The 27692-nt window shown below is 36.5% G+C and overlaps 3 protein-coding genes across 8 annotated transcripts in view; 2 read left to right on the top strand and 1 right to left on the bottom strand.

Moving 5' to 3' along the window:
• The window catches only part of LOC147571554 (uncharacterized), a 197300-nt gene that overhangs the window by 94115 nt on the left and 75493 nt on the right, over positions 1–27692 (top strand). Inside the window, 3 exon segments of the mRNA XM_086696292.1 lie at positions 2084–2227; positions 4021–4092; positions 7576–7694. Coding sequence (XP_086552418.1) covers positions 2084–2227; positions 4021–4092; positions 7576–7694 — 335 coding nt within the window.
• On the top strand, positions 11308–27676 carry LOC147571556 (EF-hand calcium-binding domain-containing protein 13-like). Its single transcript, XM_086696261.1, has 7 exons — positions 11308–11684; positions 17867–18010; positions 18344–18412; positions 21854–21994; positions 25987–26058; positions 26948–27091; positions 27543–27676. Exons 1-7 carry the CDS (start codon positions 11669–11671, stop codon positions 27668–27670), a joined length of 714 nt encoding a protein of 237 aa, XP_086552387.1. The 5' UTR covers positions 11308–11668; the 3' UTR covers positions 27671–27676.
• The window catches only part of LOC147571557 (pleckstrin homology domain-containing family M member 1-like), a 198821-nt gene continuing 182753 nt past the window's right edge, over positions 11625–27692 (bottom strand). For 3 of the 6 annotated variants that reach the window (XM_086696250.1, XM_086696236.1, XM_086696235.1), the window contains 2 exons: positions 12037–12219; positions 11625–11932 (listed from right to left, as the gene is read on the bottom strand). The gene's annotated coding sequence lies outside the window, so the exon portion shown is untranslated. The remainder of the gene's footprint in view (positions 11933–12036; positions 12220–27692) is intronic. The other 3 variants (XM_086696256.1, XM_086696249.1, XM_086696234.1) reach the window with 1 other exon arrangement.

Below are 27692 nucleotides of genomic sequence, written 5' to 3' on the forward strand. Positions count from 1 at the left end.
TGTTGGGTCAAATAGTATTTCTGTTTTTACTTTTTGAGGAACCTCCATACTGTTTCCACATCAGCCGTACCAATTTACATTCCACCAACATTGCACAAGGGCTGCTTTTTCTCCACGTCCTCGCCAGCACTTGTTACTTCTTATGTTTTTGATTTTAGTCATTCTGACATGTGTAAGGTGATATCTCATTGTTGTTGTGATTTGCATTTCCCTGAGATTGGTGATGAATATCTTTTCGTGTGTCTGTTGGCCATCTGTATGTCTTCTTCAGAAAAAGGTCTATTTAGGTCTTCTGCCCATGTTAAAATCTGGTTGTTTTCTAGTCATATTTTTGATTATTTGGTTAATGATTCTTTTTCTTACGTGCCTGGAAGCATCATTGGGCCAAGAACCATGTTTCCATTTTGCCAGAAGTCCTAGCATTGTTTCTCCAGATCCTAGCACAATTTTGGCTTTCAGAAGCCCCTTATTAATAGCTAATTTAATAGCTAATATTATATGATATTTACTGTGCTAGGCATTGTTTCAAATCTTTTATATTATTGACTTATATAATTGTGAATATTTATGGAATTAAAGAATGACAATAAATCTGTCTTCTTATCTCATTAGCTCATCTCTCATCACTTCTGCATTTGTATTTATTCTGTAGCCATATTACTTATTATAATTTAAATTGGTTCCATATCTTCCATGTGCTTTTGGTTCCATATATTTGCATGTGCTGTTTCCTTTCTGTATATTTTCTGTCAAACAAATTCACATTTTCCCCCCAAACTCAGCTCAAACATCACTCCTCAACCCATAAGACTTTTCAGAGTTATAGGTTAGGTGAACTGTCTCAGTGCTTTATATCTGAGTGCTCAGTGCTCATATCTGGCACACATTTTTCTCATAGTACCAACTATATAATGTATTATAATTTTATTTATAGACAAGACAAATTCTAAAGTCCCTGTCTTCAAGGAATTTAAAGGAAACTCTTTAAGAGGGCTGAAATTTTCATTGTTGGTTTTAGTAGCTATAAAATAAATGTTAGTAAAAATGAATATAGGTCTAAAATGGTATTATGGTATTCTTTCCAACTGAAGGTTTAGATCTGTTAGTATAATGCAACGATTTTCGGACTATGGAAACATACACGACAACTTCATTTTGGGGTTGAGAGAGAAATGGGGTGAGAAATGGTATTGACAAAAAATTGAAACTCCCAGTAATGATCATGTTTTATATTTTAAATTGGTGTGGTATCAACAGGACTACATTTGGTTGCATGGGTTGTGCTTGCACAGAGATGCCTGGTTGAAAGGGTACAAGTAGAGACTGAAATGCATTCTACATTCCACTGTGCTCTCCAGGCTGGGACCACCAATGCTAGATTGCAGCTACCTAGAGGAAGGTATGCCTCTTTGTAATTGATACATAGAGAGGTGTGCCTTTTTTCAATTCACACAAAAGCACAATATAGACTGGTAGTGGCCCTGGAGATCAAGAGCTTTAATCTCAAATTTTAGCTTTTTTTTTTTTTTTTTTTGGTTTATTTCATCAGTTGATAGAAGTCTTTAGATCTACATGTACAGGACGTTACTATTATTTAAGAAAGGGTCACAGCTTATTCAGTATTTAATGGATGAATGGATTCAGATAACCCATCAAATTCTGCATATAATTTTTTGGTTTAATTTTTCTTTTCTTAAATGTTTAGTTTTAAGAGAGAGAGAGAGAGAGAACAAGTGGAAGAGGGGCAGAGAGAGAGACACAGAATCTGAAGCAGGCTCTAGGCTCTGAGTTTTTAGCCCAGAGCCCAATGCGGGGCTTAAACCCAGGAACCATGCGATCATGACCTGAGCTGAAGTTGGATGGCTAACCGACTGAGCCACCTAGGCGCCCTTAATTTTTTTAAATGCTGCTTGAAATAAATAGGTTGTCAGTTACAAGTAGAAAATACTTTGCTTTTTTTCTGCAGAGATTTTAGTTAAATATATATACTTAAATTGAGAGTTCACCTATAGTGGACTCTGGACAAACTATTTTGCATTTTTTAAAATAATAGTATCTTATATATATTTATTTATCTTTGTAGCATTTAAAGAAGCTGCTTGTATCTTGACAAGTGTTGATAATGGCAAGATTGGCATACGTAACTTGGAGCATGCCCTGAAAAGTTTGAATGTTAATTTAGCTGCGGAGGACGGCAGTGAAGCCCTTAAATATTGTGACATCAGTGGTGAGCATTTTTTTGGCTTGAGATTCTGCTCATTTTTCCCTGTTTATAGGAACCAGTTTTAGAGTGTTTTATATGGAGGTAAAATGCTAAAGGCAGTCGCGATGAGGCTTAGGTTGATATAAATTAGAGCCAAAATAGTCTGCTAATTTATTTACTGACCATATCTATCTGTTCATACTCTACATATGCTTATTTAGATAATTAGCATTCATTTCTTGTAAGCATGGGTGGGAAAATACCATTATGTAATAAAACAAAGACATGACATCAGCAGCTTCATTTTGATCTGCAGTCTTTCTTCAGAGGAGACCCACTTTCACCTTTTATTTTGCTTGTCCCATTCTGCTTTTTTAACCAAAGGAAATACCCAAAGTTTCATTACATCTCAGAAGAATAATTATTTAGTCTTGATCATTGTTTCCAAGTGGTCACATATTTATCTTTGTTTTCCATCTTTGACTTCATGTATTGTGTACTTGATCTCCTTTCCTATTTACATCCACTCTTAAGTGTCAAATCGTGTGGGAATACTTCTAGAAGCTGGTGAGTTTTACCAGTTTTAGGTGGCTTTTTATTTGGGGTTTATCTTAACCAGCTTGTTTTTTCTATGGGAATCCCATGAGCATGTCTTAGGTTTAAGAGTACCTCCCCAGCATTGTTTGGTTATTGCTTTTGCCATAGATTATTATTGACCTCAATCAATTTTTATGTTTTGACCTGGGGTTTTTCATATCATGGGAGTGGTATAAATTTAGGCCCTAAGCCCACATGAGATGCAGGAGATTTTTCACAGGTGATCTTTTTTACCCACTGCCTCTCAAAATTGGGAAGATTTAGGTCACCTTGGTGTTTACATGGGCCAGTGAATATAATATTTTAATCTCCCTTTCACTGGATTGAAATTCTTTAAGCATCCCAGTTTCATTTGGTATCTAAATTCAAACTCTCTGTGTAGCAGGACCCAAGTTTTCTTTTATGAATATGCATGAACATTTAAATCAAGCACCTTGCTGCTTTTGGATCTAATATGTATCCCCAAATAGCTGTAGGCTTAGTATTCACTTGGTTTTCCCCTCTGGATCTCTGTGCCCACTTAACGTTTTATTATTTCCTTTTCATACAACTTGATAATGCATTTATAGAATAAAATATTTCATACAGCATCTTTAGGAATTTGTAATCGTTCCTGTGCTACCCAGCTTGCCATTTTGTTATAAGTTAAAGTCTTTTCAATGTAGTTATAGCCCTATATTTTCTGCTGTGGTTACATTACTGCATTTTATTTCCTGTGTGTGTGTGTGTGTGTGTGTGTGTGTGTGTGTGTGTGTCCCAATAGTTAACATTGTCACCTCTGGCCTTAGACTGCCTTAGTTCAAATACAGCCTCGAGCACTTTCTGGCTCTTGTGACCTAGACAAGTTATTTAATTTCTCTTTGCTTTCATCTTTTAAGGATAGGCATATCAAGCATGTTATAGAATTCTTGTGCATATTTTAGTTAATAAATGTGAAGCATCATAAAAGGATACTTAGTATATATACATAAGGAACTCAAAGTTATTTTAAGTTCTTACTTTTGAGTAAGAAGTCAAAAAAAGTGAACTATTAATATCATTAACTGATCAATGGGTGTGGTTCCTGAAAGTATGAAAAATTACATTGAAATAGTTTCAGCCATTTGAGAGAGAAATGAGGTAGAATGAGATTTTAGGTATTGTTAGTCAGAGCCTTTATTTTGTGTACCGATTGAGTATCAGGGTTTTAATGACAATATGCTTGATTTTGATATTTCCAGATGATAATGAGGTGAATTTAAAAGATTTCTTTGAAAGAATTAAAGGAAGTCCACCTTTCAAAGAGTCCATAGGTAAGTGAATACTTCCAGTTTAAAGAAGTGACTGTAAAATAAAGATAATGAAATCACATTTAAAAAAAATCACTAAATGGATTTCAAGTGTTTAATTTGTAGTGTCTATAGTTTCAAAAAGGATTTCAAGCAGCTTATGTGATATAAAAAAAAAACAAGTGAAAATGGGGCAAAGTTAGTTATAAAGGAGGGAAAAGAAATAAAACAGCGTTGAAGAAGATACACAGTAAATACCTTTGCTGTTAATATAAAGTCCTTCCTCAAGAGGAGATAAATTTTTCTTCACTCAAGGGGTTCTGGATCTATGAATTAAATCAGGTGTGGAAATTGGGTGAGGGACCACTACTACCCTCTGTGCTGTCTCAAGTCAGGCCTTTGGAGTTTTCAGGTTTACCCAAATGGACTGGCCATTGATTTCACTTATAGAAATCTTAGCTTCATCTAGCTAGTTTCTTTAAATGCTTGGGCCATTAATCCCTGTATCATTCTTACTACCATGTCATTTCTGTGGCCTAACCACATCGTTTTGCCCCTGCTGCATAAAGACAAGTGCTTGGTCTTTGTCCCCAAAGTTCCTCTCGTGCTCCTTGGAATTAGGGAAACCATTTCAACACCAGCATCTTTCCCTAAACCCCCATGTCTACAGAGAACACCTACCGAAGAACCCTCCACAAATGCAGACACCCCTGCCAACAATGGATTTCTAAATGCCTTGGGGAAACAAATGTCTTTTTTTCTTCACGTTTGAATATCTCTAAAATTAGAACACCTTTATAATCAATGGCATTATTTATCAAATGTACATTTTTACTGAGATATAAATCACATACCATAAAATCTCATCCTTTTAAGGTGTTCAATTCAGTGGTTTTTGGTATATCCACAAAGTTGTGCAACCTTCACACTCTAATTCTGGGACATTTTCATCACGTCAAAAAAAACCCCTGTACCCTGTAGTGCTTATTTCCCCGCTCTCCCCAGCCACTGACAACCACTAGTCTGCTTTCTATCTGTGTTGATGTTTGAACATCATATAACTAGAATCGTTATTCTAGTTATTCATATAACTAGAATACGTGGCTTTTTGTGTCTGGCTTCTTTCATTTGGCATACTGGTTTTTTTTTTTTGTTTTTTTTTTTAATTTTTAATGTTTATTTTTGAGAGAGAGAGAGAGCGGGGGAGGGACAGAGAGAGAGGGAGACACAGAATCCGAAGCAGGCTCCACGCTCTGAGCTGTCAGCACAATGTGGGGCTCGAACCCACGAAACCATGAGATCATGACCTGAGCTGAAGTCGGCCGCTCAACCGACTGAGCCACCCAGGCGCCCCAGCATACTGTTTTTAAGGTTCACCTGTATCATAACATAAATGAGTACTTTATTCCTTTTTGTGGTAGAATAATATTCTGTGGTTATACCACATTTTCTTTGGCCAGTTATCAGTTCATAGACATTCGGGTTGTTTCCCTTTTTTGGCCACTAAGAATAATGCTGCTATGAACATGTGTACATTTTTTTGAGTACAGGTTTTTGTGTGGACGTACATTTACATGTCTCTCAGGTACCTACCTGGGAATGGAACTGCTGGGTCACGTGGTAACTTTACATTCAACTTGAGGAGCTGCTGGAACGTTTTCCAAAGCAGCTGCCCCATTTTACATTCCCAACAGCATTGTACATTTCTTTAAATCCTTGTCAGTACTTGTTACATTGTCCGTCTTTTTTATTCTAGCCTAGTCTCACAAGTATCTCACCGTGGTTTTGTTTTGCATTTCCCTGATGGCTAATAACTTTGAACATCTTTACATGTGTTTACTGGCCATTTAGAGATATGTATCCCTTGCTTATCTTAAAATCGGGTTATTTGTCAAGTTGCTAGGGTTCTTATATCCTGGATACTGTAGCTTTATCAGATAGATGATTTGCAAATCTTTTCTCCAATTTTATGGGTCTTTTCTCTTTCTTGGTGGTGTCCTTTGAAGCACAAACGTTTTTAAATTGGGTGAAATCCAGTTTATATTTTCTTTTGTCACTTCTTTTGATATCATGTCTAAACATAATCCAAGATCATTAAGATTTATACTAATGTTTTCTTCTAAGAATTTTATAGTTTTAGCCTTTTAATTTCAATCTTTGATTCATTTTGAGTTAATGTCTGTATGTGGTGTGAGATGGGAGTCCACTCTAATTCTTTTGCATGCAGATAGCCAGTTACCCCAGCATCGTTTGTTGACAAGATCATTCTTTTCCCCCTTAAATAAATGGTTTTGCCATCCTTGTAAAAAATCAATTGATCAGAAATGTATGGATTTATTTCTAGACTTCCAGTTCCATTCCACTGATTTTTATTTATTCTTATGCCACATGGTCTTAATCACTATAGCTTTGTAGTAAAGTAATAACCTAAACAGTAATTTTCAACCAGAGCAGGGCATCAAATTTACCGATAAAGCTTGAGTTACCTGGTTCTACTTCTGACTATGATGGAGTAGCTTATGTGAAACCAACCCTCCTGCTGAGAACAACTAGTAAAATGTGGACTAAATTAAACAGCATCAACAACCACAACTGTTTGAAGGCATTGGAAAGTGACCAAGGCTGTCAACATTTGTGGGGCTATAAGATAAATATAAAGAGCACGACTTACAGAAACAGCACCTTCTTCTTCTTATTTTGTCTCTGTAACATAACTTTAAGTGAAATAAGGCAATAAAGTTTTGATGTAAACTTCTTTGTAATGCTTCACAATTATTTCAGGGTCCACATATGAAGTATTATGTAGCTGTAGGCATAATGGTTGACCAGTTACATATGTCTACCTGAAAGGCACAGTAGTTAAGAGCATGGGCTTTGGAAATATCGTGCCTGGATTTGAATCCTGGCCCTGTCACTTAATACCAGTATATTCTTTAGTAAATCACTTAATCTCACAAACCTCGGGGCGCCTGGGTGTCTCAGTCGGTTAAGCGCCCAACTTCAGCTCAGGTCATGATTTCGCGGTTAGTGAGTTTGAGCCCCACGTTGGAGTCTCTGCTGACAGCTCAGAACCCGGAGCCTGCTTCAGATTCTGCATCTTTGTCTCTCTCTGACCCTTCCCTGCTCATGGTCTGTCTGTCTGTCTCTCTCTCTGTCTGTCTGTCTGTCTCTCTCTCTCTCTCAAAAATAAATAAACATTAAAAAAATTTTTTTAACTCTCACTAACCTCAATTCCTTCATCTGAAAAATGGGGATAATAATGCCTATCTTGGAATTATTACAGGTAATAATAGACTTAAATAGGTAAAGTAGAAGTACTCAGAAGAGTCTCCAGCACTTAGTGTTCAGTAACTGCTAGCTATTATAATACACAATGGTTTTTAAAACTACTAGTAATTTCATGTAAACTTCTTTTATGCAACTCAAGCCCATTAAGTGAAAGTGAACAGTGTACTCTTATTTCTGCTGTTGAAGCATGTTTTTGCTCTTTTTTTTTTTTTTTCTCAGTTACACGGCTACTCTTCGTTACTGTTCAAATTCTCCAGAATGATCTGATTGATGTCTCTGACCTCAAGGCATTATTGATGAACAATGACTTTCATGCAGCTAATGTTTTACTTGATGAAGTATTAAGACATGGACCTGAACACGGTTAGTAGTCTGAATGCATCTAGTTGTAAAGGCCATCATCTACCAGTGGGGATGGGAGATGTATGGATGGGGTATACAGCAATGGAGGGCACCCTGGGGCGGGGGGGCTGCAGTGAGATGACTGGTGAGCACCGGTGCCACCATAGTGTGCCAAGCCTGAGCTCTGTGAGACTGAACAGATGGGGGAGTCTGGGCCTACTTTATCCCTGTGGGTGGTGGTACTTGGGAGATGAGGTCACTTTGCGAACTGACTGGCGCGGGCAGTATTCAGTCAGAATGCCATGCACAGAGTACAACAGAGTCCGTGAGGCCCTTTGCCACGTGTTAACCCTTTGGAAGGGAAACTATGGAAACTATGCTGATATCCAGGAATACCTCAGGGGGTGTTGCCTGTGGCATTGGCTCAGGGAAGCAGATGTTTATAAATGTAGAAAATAACTGCGTTATTTTAATGACTGGTATTGTTGAATATCATTTTTGCTACGTTTTCAAAAGAGTTGGGGAATATTCTTTACTTTCCTATTCTCTGTAAGAGATTTTTTTCTTCCTCAAATGTTAAGCAGAACTCACAGGTGAAGCCTTATGGGCCTAGAGTTTTATTTATGGAAAAATTCTGGATTATTGATTTAATTTCTTAAATTGTATGGTATTACCAAGAAAATATTCTATTTTCCTGTCAGTTTTGGCAGGCTGTGTCTTTATAGGAATTTGTCCATTTCATCTGACTTTTCAAATGTATTGGATAAAGTTGTCCTTGACATCTGCTTCTTATCTTTTTTGATTTCTGCTTCATCTGTAATGATACCTTCATTTTCATCCTCGATATTAGTGACTTAGAGCTTTTTTTTTCCCCCACTCCACCTCCACAGAGTTTTTCTTTTCCTTTTTGTAAAATTGAGATATAATGGGCATATGATAACATTATGTAAGTTTAGGGTGTCCAATGTGCTGATTTGATACATTTATATATTGCAATATAATTATCACTGTAATGTTATCTAACACCTCTATCACATCACGTAATTATCACGATTTCTTTTTTTGTGGTGAGAACATTTAAGATCTAGTTTCTTAGCAACTTTCAATTATGTAATACAGTATTAGATCAGCACAGCATTAGATTTCCAGAATTTATTCATTTTAACTGCAAATTTGTACTTTTTAACAGTATCTCCCCAATCACCCCACCCCCTAAGTCCCTGGTAACCACCATTCTACTCTCTTTCTATGAGATCGGCTTTTTTGGATTCCACATATTAGTGACATATACAACATTTGTCTTTGGCTTATCTCCTCTAAGCATAAGGACTTCAAGATCCTACCATGTTGTTGCAAATGGCAGGATTTCTCTCTTTCTCATGGCTGAAAAATATTCTGTTGTATATTTTCACACTACCTCTGTTTATTCATCTGTTGATGAGCACTTAGATTGTTTCCATATTTTAGCTATTGTGAATAATGCTGCAGTAGACACAGGAGTATGTCTTCGAGATCCTGTTTTCGTTTCCTTTGAATATACACTTATAAGGGGAATTGATGGTTCATATTGTAGTTCTATTTTTAATTTTGAGGGGAATCTCTATACTGTTGTCCATAGTGGCTGCACCAATTTACATTGCCACCAACAGTGTATGAGGGTTCCCTTTCTCCACATCATCACAAATCCGTATCTCCTGTCTTCTTGGTGATAGCCATTCTAACAGGTTTGAGCAATATCTCATTGTGGTTATGATTTGCATTTCCCTGATGGTTAGTGATGTTGAACACCTTTTCATGCACCTGTTGGTCTTTTGGATGTCTTCTTTGGGAAAATGCCTATTCTATTACTCTGCCCATTTTTAAAATAGTTCATTTGTTTGTTTGTTATTGAGCTGTGTGAATTCTTTGTTATATATTTTGGATAATAATCCTTTATCAGATATATGGTTTGCAAATATTTTCTCTCATTCTGTAGGTTGCCTTTTCATTTTGCCGATTGTTTCTTTTGCTGTACAAAAGTTTTTAAGTTGAAGGTAGTTCTGGGGTGCCTGGGTGGCTCCGTTGGTTAAGCGTCCGACTACAGCCAGTTAAGCATTCGACTTCAGGTCTCGATCTCATGATTCTTGAGTTCAAGCACCACGTCGGGCTCTGTGCTGACAGCTTGGAGCTTGCTTCAGTTTCTGTGTCTCCCTCTCTCTCTGCCCCTCCCCTGCTCATGCTCGGTGTCTTTCTCTCTCACAAACAAATAAACATTAAGAAAAAGAAAAATCTTCAATTGGATCTAGTTCTACTTGTTGATTTCTGCTTTTTGTTGTTTGTGCTTTTGGTGTCATGTCCAAAAAATCATTGCCAAGACCAATGTCTGAAAGCTGTTTCCTTATGTTTTCTTTACAGTATCAGATCTTACAATTAAATCTTTAATTTATTTTGAGGTGATTTTGGGGAGTATCCCAAGTGGTTATTCAGTTTCCCAACACCATTTGTTGAAGAGACCATCCTTTCTCCATTGAATGTTCTTGGCTGCCTTGTCAAATATTAGTTGAGCGTATGTGGGGTTTATTTCTGGGCTCTGTCACTTCTGCTGTAAACTTTTCTACTTTTTTTTTTTTTTTGCATTGGTTTGTTTTTTTTCTTCCTTTTCTCTCTCCCCCTCCTTTTTTTTTTTTTTTTTCCTTTTGGTTCTTTTCATGTCTATCCTTTATGTCCCTTACTATAGTTTGTCATATCCATTCCACCTTGTGTACCTTTACTTTACTTGAGTCTTTATTTTGGAGCTGACTTGGTCTTTCTACACAATCTATTTTCTGAGTTGTTGGCTCCCATCTCAAATCTTCCTTTGTCCATTTCTATCCTGATTTGTTGAAAGAGTTGAGGGTGTTGGGTGGCACATTCAGTTTGGAGCTCTGTCTTCAGTTTCTACTGAAGTAAATGAAGTCCGTTTACTTTAATGGCACCTTTGGGGCAGAGGGTGGGAAGTGGGGGTAGTGAGCCTTCTGACATTTTGATACTGTTTGGTAGGGACTTCATCTTTAACTGCTTCTTTCTTTTCCTTCACCACCAAATCCTATGCACTGAGTTCCACATCAAGATGCCATCTTTGGTCCTATGGATTTCTAAGCCTTTTTCTTAGATTTCTCCAGAGTAAATTTAGGTGGTTACCATTATCCTAAAAGTAGTGTTTCTTAACCTTTAAAAAAAAAAAAAAATCACTCCCCTAAGGAGACTTTTTAGACGTTTTTGTCGTTTTCACCATCCCACACGCTATGAATGTTTAATGCCAAAAATAAATACTTGCTTATGTACTGTGGCCACAAACCATTGTAATGGCTAAGATTTTTTCCCCTCCAAGAACCTGTTTTCCTTCCTGAAAGCCTATCACCCTCAGTGACAATGCATGTCCTAAAGGTATCTAGAACTTTAGTTTCTGCTTATACTGCTAAACCCTATTTTCTAGAATTTCACTTAGATGTTAACACATTTGTAAGGAATATTGGCCTATAGCCTCTTTGCCTACCCACCATGTGTTTGTTTTGTTTTGCTTTTGTAGTTTTTGGACAAGTAGGAGCTACTGAAGGGTTTTATTCAGAGGAGTAACCAGATTTTTTTTTTTAAAGAGAAAGACCTCTCTTGCTGCATTGTTTAAAATAAATGGAGAGCAATGAGACTGATGCGATAGATTTTTAGCAATGCTATTGTAATAGCATAGGCATTAACTAATATAGTGATATACTCAAGAAGTATTTGGAAATAATTGAATAGAAATTGATAATCATATGTATGCAGAAGTTAAGGAAGAAGGAACAGTACAGGCTGACCCCCGGGCTTTTCACCTTTGTTATAACTTGACTATTAACTGCTGACAGATTAATTCAGAAGCAGTAATTCCTTCATCTACATTTTACTTTGCATTACAGAAAATGGCAAGATTACCTTTCAAGAATTTTTTATTAAGTTCTGTGATACATTGAACATGCCTAAAGCCTCAGGTGAGTTCCACTTAATATGTATCTACTGGCTCCGTGTGGAAGGACAGGCAGTGGTTTTCATGTTAAAACAACACAGGATTGGGGCGTCTGCGTCACTCAGTCGGTTGAGCAACTGACTCTTGACTTCGGCTCAGGTCATGATTCCAGGGTCATGGGCTCAACCTGCATCCATTCGCGCTGAGTATGAAGCCTGCTTAAGATTTCCTCTCTCCCTTCATCCTTCTCCCCAGCTTGTGCTCTCTCTCTCCCTAAAATAGTAAACAAACAAACAAAATCTTTTAAAAACCACACAGGATTAGATAAAGCACAGGTAAGTAAGAAACAATATAAAGATAAAACAATATAGGGGCACCTTGGTGGCTCAGTTGTTTAAGCGTCAGACTTCGGCTCAGGTCATGATCTTGTGGTCTGTGAGTTGGAGCCCCCCCATCAGGGTCTGTGCTGACAGCTCAGAGCCTGGAGCCTGCTTCGGATTCTGTGTCTCCCTCCCTCACTGCTCCTCCCCCACTCGTACTCGGTTTCCCTGTCTCTCTCTCTGTCAAAAATAAACAAACATTAATTTTTTTTAAAGATGAAACAATACAGTATTAGTTTATATAACTTGTGTTTGAATTATATGGCAAAGACTGCTAAGTTTACCCCAAACTCAAAGTTATGGGTAGTTTTACTTTGATAGTGCTAGAAAAATATTAGATTATATACTGTTCTCTGAGATTATTCACTAGGTATATCTGACCTGAATTTATCAGAATATTATAAACGATGAGAAAATAATTTTTAGAATGCAAATTGGTGCAGCCACTGTGGAAGACAATATGGAGTTTCCTCAAAAAGTTAAAAATAGAACTACCCTATGACCCAGCAATTTCACTACTAGGTATTTACACAAAAGGTACACAAATACTAATTTGAAGGGCCACGTGCACCCTGATGTTTATAGCAGCATTGTCAACAATTGCCAAATTATGGAAAAAACCCAAATGTCCATGGACTGATGAATGAATAAAGAAGTTACGGTGTATGCATATGTATATGTATATGTAATGGAATATTACTCAGCCATCAAAAGAATGAAATCTTGCCATTTGCAACAATGTGGATGGAACCAGGCTGGATTATGCTAAGCGAGATAAGTCAGGCAGAGAAAGACAAATACCATATGATTTCACACATGTGGAATTTAAGAAACAAAACGGATGAACGTAGGGGAAGGTGGGGGAAAGAGAGAGAAGCAAACCATATAAAGAGTCTTAACTATAGTGAACAAACTGAGGGTTGATGGAGGGAGGTGGCGGGGGATGGGCTAAAAGGATGATGGGTATTAAGGAGGGCATTTGTTACGTTGAACACTGGGTGTCACATGTAAGTGATGAATCACTAAATTCTACTGAAACCAAGAGTACACTATATGTTAACTAACTAGAATTTAAATAAAAATTTGAAAAATAAAAAGAAGACAACTTTAAAACTTTTGACCAACCTAGCAAAGTGGATTTTATACCTATCTTTTCTGTTTTTATGTATTCTCAACTACTCTCTTGACTATATTTTTGAGGAGCAAATTTATATTTATTGCAGTATAACTTGCATGTAGTAAAATTCACCTTTTTTTAGGTATATCGTTTTTTGAATCCTTAAAAATAATGTCATGTAACCATTACTAAACAGCACATAGACTGTATCACCACAGAAGTTTCTTTGTGTCCTTTTGTAGTCCATCCATTTCGCTAACCCTCATTCCTGGTGACCCCCGATCTGTTCTTTGACTCTAAAGTTTTGCCTTTTCTAGGATGTCATGTAAATGGAATCAGAACATATGAAGCTCATTTGAGTCTGGCTTCTTTCACATAGCATATTATACTTTACATTCATCAACTTTTTGCATGCAGTGTGTTTATTTTTATTGATGAGTATTATTGCATTACATGAATGTAATGTTTGTGTATTTACCAATTGATAAACTATTGAAATTTCCTGGGTTTTGGTGATTATGAGTGAAGCTTCTATAAATATTTATGTACAGGTATTTGTGTGGACATATATTTTCATTTCTCCTAGTTGAATACCTAGAAATGGGATTGCTGGGATATATATAATTAAATTGATAGAAACTGCCAAACATCAATTTATGATAGATAACATCCATTTATGATTAAAAAACAAACCTCTCAACAAAGTGTGTACAGAAGGAACATACCTCAGCCTAATGAAGACCGTATACGAAAGGCCACATATATGCTCAATGGGGAAAAACTGAAAGCTTTTCTTCTAAGATCAGGAACAAGACAAGGATGCCTATTCTTGCCAGTTTTTTTGTTTTGTTTTGTTTACTAAAATATAGTTTACATAAAATGTTATATTAGTTTCAGGCATACAACATAGTGATTCAATAATTCTATGTATTGCTCACTTCTCACCATGATAAGTGTAGTTATCATCTGTCACAATAAAAGTGTCACAATACAGTGTTATTGACTATGTTCCCTATGCCGTAATTTTTCTCACTATTTTTACTCAACTTGTATTCACAGTATTGGAAGTCCTACTGAGAACAATTAGGCAAGAAAAGGGAACAAAAGTCATCCAAATTGGAAAGAAAGAAGTAAAACTGTTACTATTTGCAGATAACACAATATTATATGTAGAAAACCCTAAAGGCTCTATTAAAAAAAACTGTTAGAACTAATAAACAAATTCAGTAAAGTTGCACCATATGAAATCCAATAGAAAAACCAGTTGCATTTCTATTTGCTAATAAACTATCAGAAAGAAATTAAGAAAACTATCCCATTACAATTGCATTGAAAAGAACAAAATCCCTAAGAATAAATTTAACCAAGGAGGTGAAAGACCTGTACACTGAAAACTATAAGACATTGAAGAAAGAAATTGAAGATGATGCAAATGAATGGAAAGATATTCCATGCTTGTGGAGTCAAAGAATTAATAACGTTAAAATGTCCATACTACCCAAAGCGATATACGGGCTCACTGCAATCCCTATCAACATTCCAATGGCATTTTTCACACCTAGAACAAACAATCCTAAAATTTGTGTGGAGCCATAGAAAACCCTGATAGCCAAAGCAATCTTGAGAAAGAGCAAAGCTGGAGCCATCATACTTTCTGATTCCAAACTTTATTACAAAAGTATAGTAATCAAAACTCTATGGTATTGGCATAAAAACAGACATCAGTGGAACAGAACGGAGAGCTCAGAAATAAACCCTTGCGTATACGGTCAATTCATTTATGACAAACGAGGCAAGAATATATAGTGGGGAAAGGACAGACTCTTCAATAAGCGGTGTTGGGAAAACTAGACAACCACATGCAAAAGAATGAAACTGGATTCCTATCTTAGACTATGATTAAATACTTGCACTTGTAAGACCTGAAACCATAAAACTCCTGGAAGAGGGGCGCCTGGATGACTCAGGTAATTGTCTGGCTTGGCTCAGGTCATGATCTCGCGGTCTGTGGGCGTCGGGCTCTGTGCTGACAGCTCGGAGCCTGGAGCCTGCTTCGGATTCTGTGTCTCCCTCTCTCTCCTCCCCTCCCCGGCTCATGCTCGCTCGCTCTCTCTCTCTCTATCTCTCTCTCTGTGTCACAAAAACAAATGAGAAATGTTGAAAAAAAATTTTTTTAACGTTTAAAAAAAATCTAGGAAAAAACATAGGCAGTAAGCTCTCTGACATCCATCTTGGAAAAAATTAAAAAAAAAACAATTTTGTCTATTAATACGATATCATAGGTAAAGTCAAAGAACAAATAACAATATGGTAGAAACTACAATGTATATCACAGAAGAAAAATAGAAAAATGGGCAAAAATCATGGATATATAAATCATAAAAAAGATCTTAAATGGCTTATGAACATATTAAGAGATGTTTGATTTTACTCATAATACGAAATATGCAAATTAAAATGGAGATACAATTTCTCACCCATTAGATTGGCAAAAATTGAAAACCTTCACAGCATACTCTGTTAGGTTGTAGAGAAAAAGACGTTTACCTATAGCTGGTGGGCATTTAACATGCTACCATTCTAATGGAGGGAATTTGGCAATGTCTAACAGAACTACATATGCCTTTACCTTTGGACCCAGCAATCCTGCTTCTAGGAATTTTCCCTGAAGATACCCTCCAACAATGTGAAAATATAGATACATAAGATTATTCATTACAGAATTATTTGAGATGGCAAAATATAATGAAAATACTTAATGTGTAAACATTGGAGGTTAGTTGAATAAACTTTAGTTTCTATGTACAGTAGAGTATTATACAACTATAAAAAAGAATTTTTTAAAAAGGAGTTTCAGGGGTGCCTGCATGACTTAGTCGGTTAGGCGTCCGACTTTGGCTCCGGTCATGATCTCACGGCTCGTGAGTTCAAGCCCCGTGCCAGCCTGGAGTCTGCCTTGGATTCTGTGTCTCCATCTCTCTCTGCCCCTCCCCTACTCATGCTCATGCTTTCTCTCTCTCTCTTTCCAAAATAAACATTAAGAAAAAAGAATTTCATACCTCTGCTTTTTGTACTACTGATTTTATACCTTTCCAGCATTTAAAACTACAAATTTCCCTCTGAGCACTTTCACAGCATCTCACAAAATTTTATATGTTGTGATTTGATAATCACTTATTTCAAATATTTTCTAATTTACCTTGTGATATCTCATTTGAAACATGAGTTATTTAGAAATGTACTATTTAGGGGCACCTGGGTGGCTCAGTTGGTTAAGTGTCCGACTTCGGCTCAGGTCATGATCTCATGGTTCCTGGGTTGGAGCCTCGTGTCGGGCTCTGTGCTGACGGCTCAGAGCCTGGAGCCTGCTTCGGATTCTGTGTCTCCCTCTCTGTCTGCCCCTCTCCCACCCACGCTCTGCCTCTCTCTGTCTCTCAAAAATAAATAAACATTACAAAAATTAAAGAACTATATTATTTAATTTCCAAATATTTGGACATGTGCTAGGGATCTTGTTACTGATTTCTAATTTAATACACCTTGGTCAGAGAATTTATTTCGTACAATTTAAATTCTTTTAAATACATTAAGATTTGGTTTAAAGACTAGCATGTGGTCTACCTAGGTGAATATTCCATGTGCACTTGAAAGAATGTATATTCTGTAGTTGTTGGGTAGTGTTCTATAAATATCATTAGGTTAGATTGTTTGCTAGTTTTGTTGGATATTCTAATTTCTGATTTTTTTAAACATTAAAATTTTTTTTTGTTTTAATATTTATTTTTGAGAGAGAGAGGGAGAGAGAGAGAGAGAGAGAGAGAGAGAGAGAGAGAGAGAGAAAGAGAAAGAGAGTACGAGCAGGGGAAGGGCAGAGAGAGAGGGAAACACAGACTCCAAAGCAGGCTCCAGGCTCTGAGCTGTCAGCACAGAGCCCAACACAGGGCTCTAACTCATGAACTGTGAGATCGTGACCTAAGCCAAAGTCAGACACTTAACTGACTGAGCCACCCAGGCGCCCTTAATTCTTACTGATGTTTATTCTAGTTGTTCAATTAATTACTAAGTGCAAGATTTTCAAATCTGCAGTTCTGATTATGGGTTCATGCATTCCTCCCTTTAATTCTGCAAGCTTTTGCTATATTTGGAAGGCTCTTGTTAGATGCATACACATTTGATATTGTTGCAAAATTTAATGTATATGACCTTATGAAATGTACTTTGTCTGTTGCTCTCTTTTGTCTTATTTTTGCTGCTCTTCTGTTTCTTTCCCCCAGTTTCCTTACTTATATTTATACATTTATGTGTACCTATTGTCACCTATTTTAAATTATTTTAGGTACATAAATAAATACAAATACTGCCTTTTCTCTTAAGTATAATTTTATATCTTGGGAGATTTTTTCCCCCACTCTTTTTTAAATATAAAGGAGACGGGTGCCTGGGTGGCTCAGTCGGTTGAGCGTCTGACTTCAACTCAGGTCATGATCTCGCGGTCTGTGAGTTCAAGCCCCGTGTCAGGCTCTGTGCTGACAGCTCAGAGCCTGGAGCCTGCTTCAGATTCTGTGTCTCCCTCTGTCTCTGCCCCTCCCCAGATCATGCTCTGTCTTTCTCTCTCTCTCTGTCAAAAATAAATAAACATTAAAAAAAATTAAAGTATAAAGGAGAAACATGAAAATTCCTTTCTAAGTGAAGGTGATTATCTCTTCCCAGGAAATAAAAATCAATTTTACAACATCAACATTTACAAAAATGAACTTAAAGACATTCCTGTACTTCAGCAAAATTTAAATGCCATTGGAATCTATCTAACAGATGATAAAATAAAGGAGACTTTGGATAACACTCATCCTAACGGTGAGTAATTATTTCAATTTAAAATAACAAATTTTGCGTATTTCAGAAGTTTCACTCTAAATGCCAAAGGAAATATACTGCCATATATCTTTTAAAAGAGAAATTAAAAATTGTTTCTTGTCTATCAATTTATGGGTTTTTATCAGAGGAATTGATGTTCAAAGTGCATCTCTGACAGCTTTATTTTAGGTCGATTCTGCATATCACACGTGTCACAATAGGATTACCAGTCCTCTCCATTATTTTTGTGTTTATAGCTCTGGTGTTATAACATCAAGTGGTCCTTTTTACAATAATATCTAAATTCTTTCTTTTTTTCTTTTTTAAAAAAAGATGAAGTGGTGAGTTTTAAGGATTTCATCAGAGAATTGGACAACAGTGATGAATTTATCGAGTGCCACAGTAAGTATGAAATTCAAAATGCATATGAACAGGAACTTCATTTTTGGGGGTCGGTGTATGTATAGTTATGTGCGTATATAGACTTTATATATACTCTACCAAACCCCCCTTTTATGCATTTTCTCATTTAAACTCAGTTGATGTTGTAAACTCTAGGTTTTCACACATAGATACATATTTTTCATACTGTAATATTCTTGAATTATTTAAAAAAATTTCTGTTGTCTCTCTTTCTTCCTTGTCATGTGTTTTATTGCTATATTCTTTCTTTTGTCCTTCCTAATGCTGATGGGGTTATCCATCTTATAATCAAAGTAATCAAGTTTGGTTTTTTAAATCACATCTAATGACTTTTCCCCTCTGTATTCTTATCTTTCTTGTTTATTTCTTCATATATATATATTTTTACATTTGCTCTCTATCTCCTTGTGAAAAACATTGGCTAAATGCTTAACTTTTTTCGGTTTGTTTTGACATTTCAGCACAGTTCTATCATGAGGACACTAAAACAGCCTTGGACCACAGACATTGAGATTGAGAATTGTAGTCCTAAAACGGGGGTTTTAAAAGAAGTATTGAAATAAGTGGATTCTCTCTAAAGAATCTGTACTTGGGATGCAGTTCCACTCACTATCTCAGGATAAGTTTGGTGGGAACCTTGACAAATTAATTCTATATTCATTATAGAAGATTATAGATCTATGAATAGCTAAGACCCTTTTGGGAAAAAAAAAAGATAAAGATCTTGCTTTGTCACATGTTAGTACATAGCATAATGCTGTTGTAATATAGACCTGTGAAAATAGACCAGTGCATCACAATACAGAACCCGGTAGAGACTTCTATTAATGGGAACTCGGAATGTGATAGAAATGACATCATCAGTTAGTGGGGAAAAGATGTATTATTTAGCTTCTGATTTGAGAAAATTGTCTTACAATGCAGAGAAAATGAAGTAGAATCCCTATGTCATACCATATACAAAAATAACCTTCAAAGAATCAAATGAATGTTAAAATGGATCTCAAAGATTAAACTATAAAGCTGATGGAAGAAAATGTAAGAAAAACTATTGTGCCTTGTGGTTATGGATACCTTCGTAAAGATGTTACTCCCCAAAAGCACAACCATGGGGTAAAAAAGGATTTGATTACATCAAAATTAAGGATTTCTGGTAAATCAAGGACTCTAAAACATGTAACAGACTGGAGAAGAAGATAATTACAAGATAACCAACAAAAAATTAATATCTCAAATATAAGGAAATTCTGCAAATCAACAGTAGAAAGAAAGAAATCAACTGGAAAAATAAGTAAGGATATAAGACTTAGTATACAGGAGGAGAAACCCACATAGCTAAATATGTGTATGAAGAGAGTTGGCAATACTCACAAATTGCTAGTGAGTAGGTAAAGTGGTACAGCATTCCAGATTGCAATCTAGCAGTACTTGTCAAATTCAGTATGCATATTTCTTATGATCCAATAATTCTATTCTCAGATAAATAGCCCAGAGAAGTTTCTTGTAGAGACATGTACAGGGATGCTCCCTGCAACATTATGGGAGGAAAGAAATGAAAACAATCTATGAGTCCACGATTGGGGAAATGGTTGAATAAAATACGGTCCATACATACACGTCATAACAGTAAACTAGATTTACATTTGCACCAGAGAGAGACCTCAGTAACAATACGGTTCCATGAAGAAAGGAAAAAATGGAATAAGTGTATAACAAAGAATGCTTTATATAGGTTGGGTTTCTACTAATGCCCATAAAACACAACCATATTTATATCTATTTCCAGGTAAACACTGAATTCTAAATAGAAAGATGAGATTGAAATAGACGGATTGAAAGAAATTGAGAAAGAGATTGAGATTGAAGTGACAGTATTAACAAAGTTGACTTCAGAAACAGATTAGAGTACTCTGTATCCTAAACACATACACATTCTTTTCAAATACTTATGGAATAGCCACAAAAATAGATGATGTATTTAAGCCACAAATAAAAATTTCAGTGAATTCTAAAAATCAGAAGTCATTCACACCACATAGTCTGACCATGATGTTGTGACATTAAAATTATTTGTGAAAGAAAGGAAAAGTGTTGCTTTTAAGATGAAAAACAAATTGCCTTGTAAGTAATTCCTTGGTTGAAGAATAAAAGAAACCTGAAAGATTTTAGAAATGATGACAGTGAAAGCACTATGTATCAAATCGTGTAGAGTGTGACCAAAACAATCTTACAGGATATTTTATAGCATTAAATGCTTTTATTAGAAAACAAGAAATATCAAAAATAATTTATCTTTTTTTGAGTTTATTTATTTTCGGAGAGAGAGTGCGTATGGGGGGGCGGGGGGGGGGGGAGAGCAGAGAGAGAGAAGGAGAGACAGAATCCCAAGCAGGCTCCTTGCTGTCAGCGCAGCTGACATGATCGTGACCTGGGCCAAAATGAAGAGTGGGACGCTTAACCGACTGAGGCACCCAGGCGCCTCCAGAACAATGTATCTTAAACGTTCAGCTTACAGAGCTAACCAGCAGGATAAACAACAAAAGAGCAGTACAATCCCCCTGAAAAGTGCTAGTCAGGAGCTAACAAAGTGGAAAGTTGAAGTTAGTGAAATAGAACACACACACACGCACGCACGCACGCACGCACACACACACGCACGCACACGCACTTATCCATATAACCAAAAGTTGGTTCTTTCAAAAGACTAATAAAGAACTCTTTAGGAAGTATGATGAAGGGGAAAAAATAGGGAGGACATAATAAAGAAGACAGTTGTAACTTGGATACAAGGGAGATTAAAAGATATAAATGAATAACACTTAAGTTAGTAAAGCAACAAATTATTGGCATGTCATCAACAACACTGTCATTCTTTCCAAATGTTTAGATAAAGACAGAAAGGGCTGCCTTTTTTTAATGTTTGTTTATTTATTTTTGAGAGAGAGAGAGTGAGCGAGCATGAGTAGGGAAGGGGCAGAGAGAGAGAGTGCCAGATCTGAAGCTGGCTCTGCGCTGACAGCACAGCGCCTGATGTGGGGCTCGAGCTCACAAACCGTGAGATCAAGACCTGAGCCAAAGTCAGACACTTAACTGACTGAGCCACCCAAGTGCCCCCTTTTGTTTCCCCATCATGGCACTATTTTCTTAGAGATAATTTTGGTATTTTGTTGTTTTGTTTAGCTTCCTGCGTTGAACTAGTAAGGTAAACTATTTCAGTGTGTCTTGTTTTCTGATATAAGCATTGTAAACCTATAAATGTTGTAGAGCTTTCAGTTTGGAGAATATTTCAGAGAGACAAAAATCTCTCAAGACTGGGTATTCTAGAAAATGAATACATTTCACCCAAATCAAGTTGTTATGTGCGTCTCTGGATAGACTGACCTACTAGATACCTTTGTATTTTGTCATGTCTCTGTTTAGGAATAGAAGATGCATGTAACATTGTTAATAGTGTCTTTGATAGGAAAGTTGAAGTTAAAGACCTTTTATCTGCGTTGGAGGGCCTGGAGAAACCTTTAAATGAAGAAAAACCTGGGGTGTTACTGAACTCTGAAACAGATGGTGAGTTCTTGAGTTACCTCTCAGTTTTCCTGTTTAGACTATATGTGTTCATGCTGGCTCATTTTTTTTTTTTTTTTTTTTTTTTTTTTTAAGAATACTAATACCATAGGTTTAGGAAGATTGTTATGGGACTGCTATGTTTATAAATTGGTTACTGAGAATTGTTGTAACCCTTTTGGAAAGTGTGTGGATACTCTTCTTTATTTGGAGAAGACTAGTAGAAACAAGTACTGTTTTTATCCAGGTTTTAAAATCGGATACGTCTTGGGGCGCCTGGGTGGCTCAGTCAGTTAAGCGTCCAACTCTTCATTTTGGCTCAGGTCATGATCTCACGGTTTGAGATCACGATCTCACAGTGCTCTGCACTGACAGACGGAGCCTGCCTGGGATTCTCTCTCTCTCTTTGCTCTCTGCCCTTCCCCTGTTCTCTCCCTCTCTCTCTCCCTCTCAAACATAAATAAATAACCATTTAAAAAATGTTTAAAAAGATGTTTTCAAACATTTTAAAAAATAAATAAAATCAGATACTTCTTTTTTAAAGATTTTTAAAAATGTTTTTATTTATTTTTGAGGGAGAGAGAGTGGAGGAGGGTCAGAGAGAGGGAACACAGAGTCTGAAGCAGGCTCCAGGCTCTAAGGTGTCAGCACAGAGCCTGACGCGGGGCTCAAACTCATGGACCATGAGATTATGACCTGAGCCGAAGTCAGACGCTTGACGACTGAGCCACCCAGGCGCCCCATCTTTTTTCTTTTTAGGTCATTTATGCTAGTGGTTTGTCAATTTTAATAACTCTTAACTAATTCCTGGCTTTCTGATCCTCTCTATCGTGTGTGTTTATTGTTTCCTCGATTTATGTTTTCATCTGTATCATTTTCTTCTCTACCATTGATTTTGTGACATTTTGTATATATATTTCACATATAGAATGAAATGATCACAACGATAGATCTAGTTAACACGTCACCATGCATAGTTAAAAGAAGGGGTTTTTTTCTTATGTTGAGAAATTTTAAGATTTACTCTCTGAGCAACCTGCAAATATGCAATACAGTATATTTTTGGATATATATGTATTTTCTATTCTTTTAATTTCACTCTTTCTGTACTCTTCTAAAAAAAGATAAATTTGAAAACATGTAAGGGAAACTAAAATTTGAAAAGAAAGAAACAGGACATAAAGAAATTAAAAATATAATAAAATTAATTAGCAGACAACAATATTAGCAGATTAAACATGGGTGAAGAGAGAAATATGAAGTGCAAAGGAGTTTGAAGAAATTATACAGAATGCAGCATAGAAAGACAGAGTTGGAATATAGGAAAGAGGTTAGGGGCGCTGGGGTGGCTCAGTTGATTGAGCATCAGATTTCTGCTCAGGTCATGATCTTGTGGTTTGTGAGTTAGAGCCCTGCATTGGGCTCACTGCTGGAAGCATGGAGCCCTCTTCAGATCCTCTGTCTCCCTCTCTGCACATCTCCTACTCTCTCTCTCCCCCACATAAATAAACATTAAAAAAAAGAAGAAGAAGAAGAAGCTAAAAGGAAGGCAGAATGAAGAGGTCTACTTATTATGGCAATCAGTTTGAAATATATATGTGTATCTCTGATTACGTTATATATTAGTTACAACTAATATAATGTTCCATCTCAGTAAAGCTAGAAAAAGAAAGAATGAAAAGATGTGATATATATCCACACAGGAGAGAAGAGACAGAGTGGTTGCAGAGAAAATATTTGGAGAACTATAGCTGAGAATTTTCCAGAATGAGAAAGACCTAAACCTACCAATACAAGAATTCCAGTGAATCCCACATAGGATGAAAGGAAATCCATACGTAGGGTTATCATGATGAAACTGTGACATACCAAAGAGAAAGAAAAATCTTAAAGGTAGCTAGAGAGAAAAGTCAGATTATCTATAAAGGAGGAACTGTTTCTTATTCTTGATATTTTTTTCTGGGTCTTGAAATCTAGAGAAACATTTTTGTAAATTGAGGATAACCACCCCACGTTCCCCTCCACTTTGGGAGGAACTTAGGCTTTGTCTGAGCCTTTGAAAGTACAAACTAAAATTCATCCAATTTTGTTTTGTTTTAGTTTTGTGTTTGGCAAACACTCTTTGGGTAAAAACAGTCGCCGTGTTTCTGGATTACAGCCTTTCATCAGTTGTTTGGTCTGGGAATTTCTTACTTTCTTGGCAGCACATTGATGAATTCAAGATTTAAAAAAAATTTTTTTTTTTTAACATTTATTTTTGAGACAGAGAGAGACAGAGCATGAGTCGGGGAGGGTCAGAAAGAGAGAGGGAGACACAGAATCTGAAACAGGCTCCAGACTCCAAGCTATCGGCACAGAGCCCGACGCGGGGCTCGAACTCACGGACTGTGAGATCGTGACCTGTGCCGGAGTCGGACGCTTAACCGACTGAGCCACCCAGGCGCCCCAAGATTTTTTTTTATAGCAATAATTTTATTTAGAATTTTTAGTTGTTTTTAGTAGGAGGGCTGATCCAGATATCTAGCTACTAAATACCAGAAATTGAAATCATTTTTTTCTTTCAATTAAATTAAATCAGACCCTGGGGGCAGGGTGGTTGATTACTGGCACCCTCTCCCATTCCAAAGTCACACCATAATGTGGGAGACAGAGGTAAAACTTCCTTGCATTGTGTTTCTACTGACGCTTTGTTGTTGGAGCCTGTGGTAATCCTGCATCTGTGTGAAGGGAAGCTCCCACAGGGTAATTCTCACTCTTTCCCATCAAACCTCTAGTCTCTCAACCCCTCCCTGTCCCTCTCTTTCCTTCTGTCTCTGTCTCCAGACAAACTCTGCCTCTCTATTTAGGCATTTGGCATATTTTCTTCAATGACTCTAGGTTTTTGCAAACACAGTCCCTACAAAAACTCTCAGTCTACAAAAATCTCAGGAGTGAGGAAATATTTAAGGCCAAGCTAACTGCTTCGAATAGGAAAGATGGGTCAAATTATCCTGCCACTTCAAGAGGTATAGTGCCATAGCTCCAATATTTGCTATTTAGATAAATTACAATAGACTTCAATAGAGAAGGGTAACTTTTGAATCAGGCTCTGCAGAGTCCGCTAACTCAAATGCCTGCAGTAGCCAGGCACGTAATGCAAAATTAATAAAATGAGTTGGTTATAAGACAAAAGGAAGGGGTGTGGACTGTAAGGTAACTTGAGAGCATGTGTCCTAGATGAAGATAGTTAAATTCAAATGGAAAGAAAACCCCACCACTCCCTAGGACAATGAACATGACTGAATCTCAGCTATATTCAGTCTGTGGGCTACCAGCCTATGATCCCTGAAGCAGGCTTCTGTAGGAGTGGGAACACAATCTTTTCCTTCTACCCTTCTAGGTTCCCAGCTGGAGCCCTGTAACAAAAGACAGATCAACAAGAGAAAAGCATTCAAATTTAATATAAATTTTACATGAAAGGGGAATATTCATAAGGAGTTGTTAAACCTTGGTGTTTAATGTTTTGGTGTTAGCTTTGATGAAGCGTGGAAAGTGGTAGAAAACTGTGATGGGACAAAATGATATGAGCTGAGGGTGGTCAACCAGGGGAAACTTAGTAAGGTCTGTTCGTTCAGATTCCTCTTGGTGTCCCTCCAACCCTCAGTCTTCAGAGATAAGGATGCACCCTCCCTCTGGGTATAGCAAGGGCATCTCTCACATGAGTGTCTTATGACCTGCCTCGGGGCAGGGGATGGGGAGGTCTGAATCCTAACTGTACCTTGCAATTCCCAGATTGTGTTTCCTTGCATTCCCTGTTTGTGTGTGTGTGTGTGTGTGTGTGTGTGTGTGTGTGTGTGTGTGTGTGTACACGCACATGCTCATAATCTAAGTGTATTTCTTACCATGCATTATGGTCACAGAAGTTTGAAAGCTGAATGAAATTGAAACAATACCAGATCCCTGCTTTCATGAGCTTAAAATCTATTTAAATTCCATTTTGTTTCTTAACTTTGCAGAAAGTAAAAAGATCTTAAAAGATGTAACTGATGTTTTCACTAATTCACCTAAACCATCAACACCATTCAATAGTAAGTATAGTAAAAGAATGAAAATTAAAAGTAAATTTCTAAGATAATTCAATGGTATTCTTTTTCTAAAATATGGTTTGTTTTCCCCTGTATTTTTAATTCCTTAAGTTTTCTTTTTAATGTATCAAGATGTTATAATCTGCTTTCTTATTCCTTATCATATTTAATCTGTGCTTTGACTGTAATGAATTATTTAGAATTACATTCCTAGAATATGCTTTCTTAAAGCGAAATAGTTTGTCTCAGTATATGCTCCAGTATAAGGTACACATTTTCTCCCCTGGTGAATCTAATACAATTTTCTCTCACCTCCAATAATTTCCATATGCTTCTTTTTCTCACCTATAGTGAAATGTTAAAAAAAAGTACAAAAAAAAAAAAAAAAAGGATTTACTGCATGTAATACTAGTAGGTAGGCTAGCAAGAAAGAGAGGCTTTCTGATGCCTAGGATAGGGTGTGGCTGTTTTTCAGTGCATAACAGATTTATATTTTTCAGTTTTCCTTTTGCCAACTAGCTGGGTTCTATTTTTGATATTTGACTTCATTCCAAGAGCTATTTATTATCAAGCTGTTCTTGAAATGCTTTACAGTCTCTGAAAGACTGGAGCATGTAGTAGAAAAACCTTTGAGGAGAAATAGTTAATAAATAAAAGCAAACTTGTACAAAAATGTTGCAGAAACTCAACTTTTAGCTGGCTAGGGGTATGTTAAATTTTGCTTATTGTTTAAGTGACTTCTGAAAACAAAGCCCACTGACATGTTTTGAAAGCCCTCTAACTCAGAATTCCTTTTGTAATGCATCTACTCTGTGCAGGTTAGGGTGTTAAGTCTAAAAAAGGGCTTTGCCTCAACTTCCTCATCAGTTCTCTATTCTTGACATGTCTACAGATTTATTTAAAGAGATTACAACTCTTGATAAGATCAGAAATGATAAGATGCCTATAAATGAGCTGAGGTCCCAACTCCGGAAGGCTAGAATTCCATTAAGCAACAAGACGTTCCAGGAAATTCTGGGTCAAGCATCTATTGATGGTGAGTCCTTTTTAAAAGAACAATCTCTGTTGAAGTCCTAGTTTTACTGTGTGCTTGGGATATGTTTTATATATGTATGTTTTAGATAAACTAGGTCTTAGAAACATAATGAGAATGTAGGCATACTGAGAACAAATTAAAATTAATATTTTTTTACTCTTGGAAGTATTTTTAAGAGTCACCCTCTGTCTGACATCACATTTGTAAAATGTATACATCAATATTTAATTAAGACAAATAATACGGTTAGAATTTTTTCTTGTTTTAAGGGAATAGATTCGTGGTAAAATTATTTTAAATTGATTAGTTTTTATCTGGCTAATTTTCAGACATTAACAAAATTTGCCCCCCCCCCCCCCCACACACACCATTCCCTGTCATGGTTATTTTAATGATGATTATTCACATTGACACCTTTGCCATTTTGTAATCCTTATACTTTACTTTTTAGAAAATAGTGAAGTAAGTCTCAAACAAATGTTGGAGGCTTTGAACACAAATAAGCCAGCTCCTGAATTTGAAGGTGGGTCATATTTCCCATTGCCTTTTGTTATTATTAAACAGTATTGTGAGCTATAAATGATATTCAAAAGCTGTGTAT

The sequence above is a fragment of the Puma concolor genome, unplaced genomic scaffold (assembly GCF_028749965.1).
Source record: "Puma concolor isolate L17-30 unplaced genomic scaffold, mPumCon1.1.hap2 unalloc_scaffold_22, whole genome shotgun sequence".
Taxonomy (NCBI): Eukaryota; Metazoa; Chordata; class Mammalia; order Carnivora; family Felidae; genus Puma; species Puma concolor.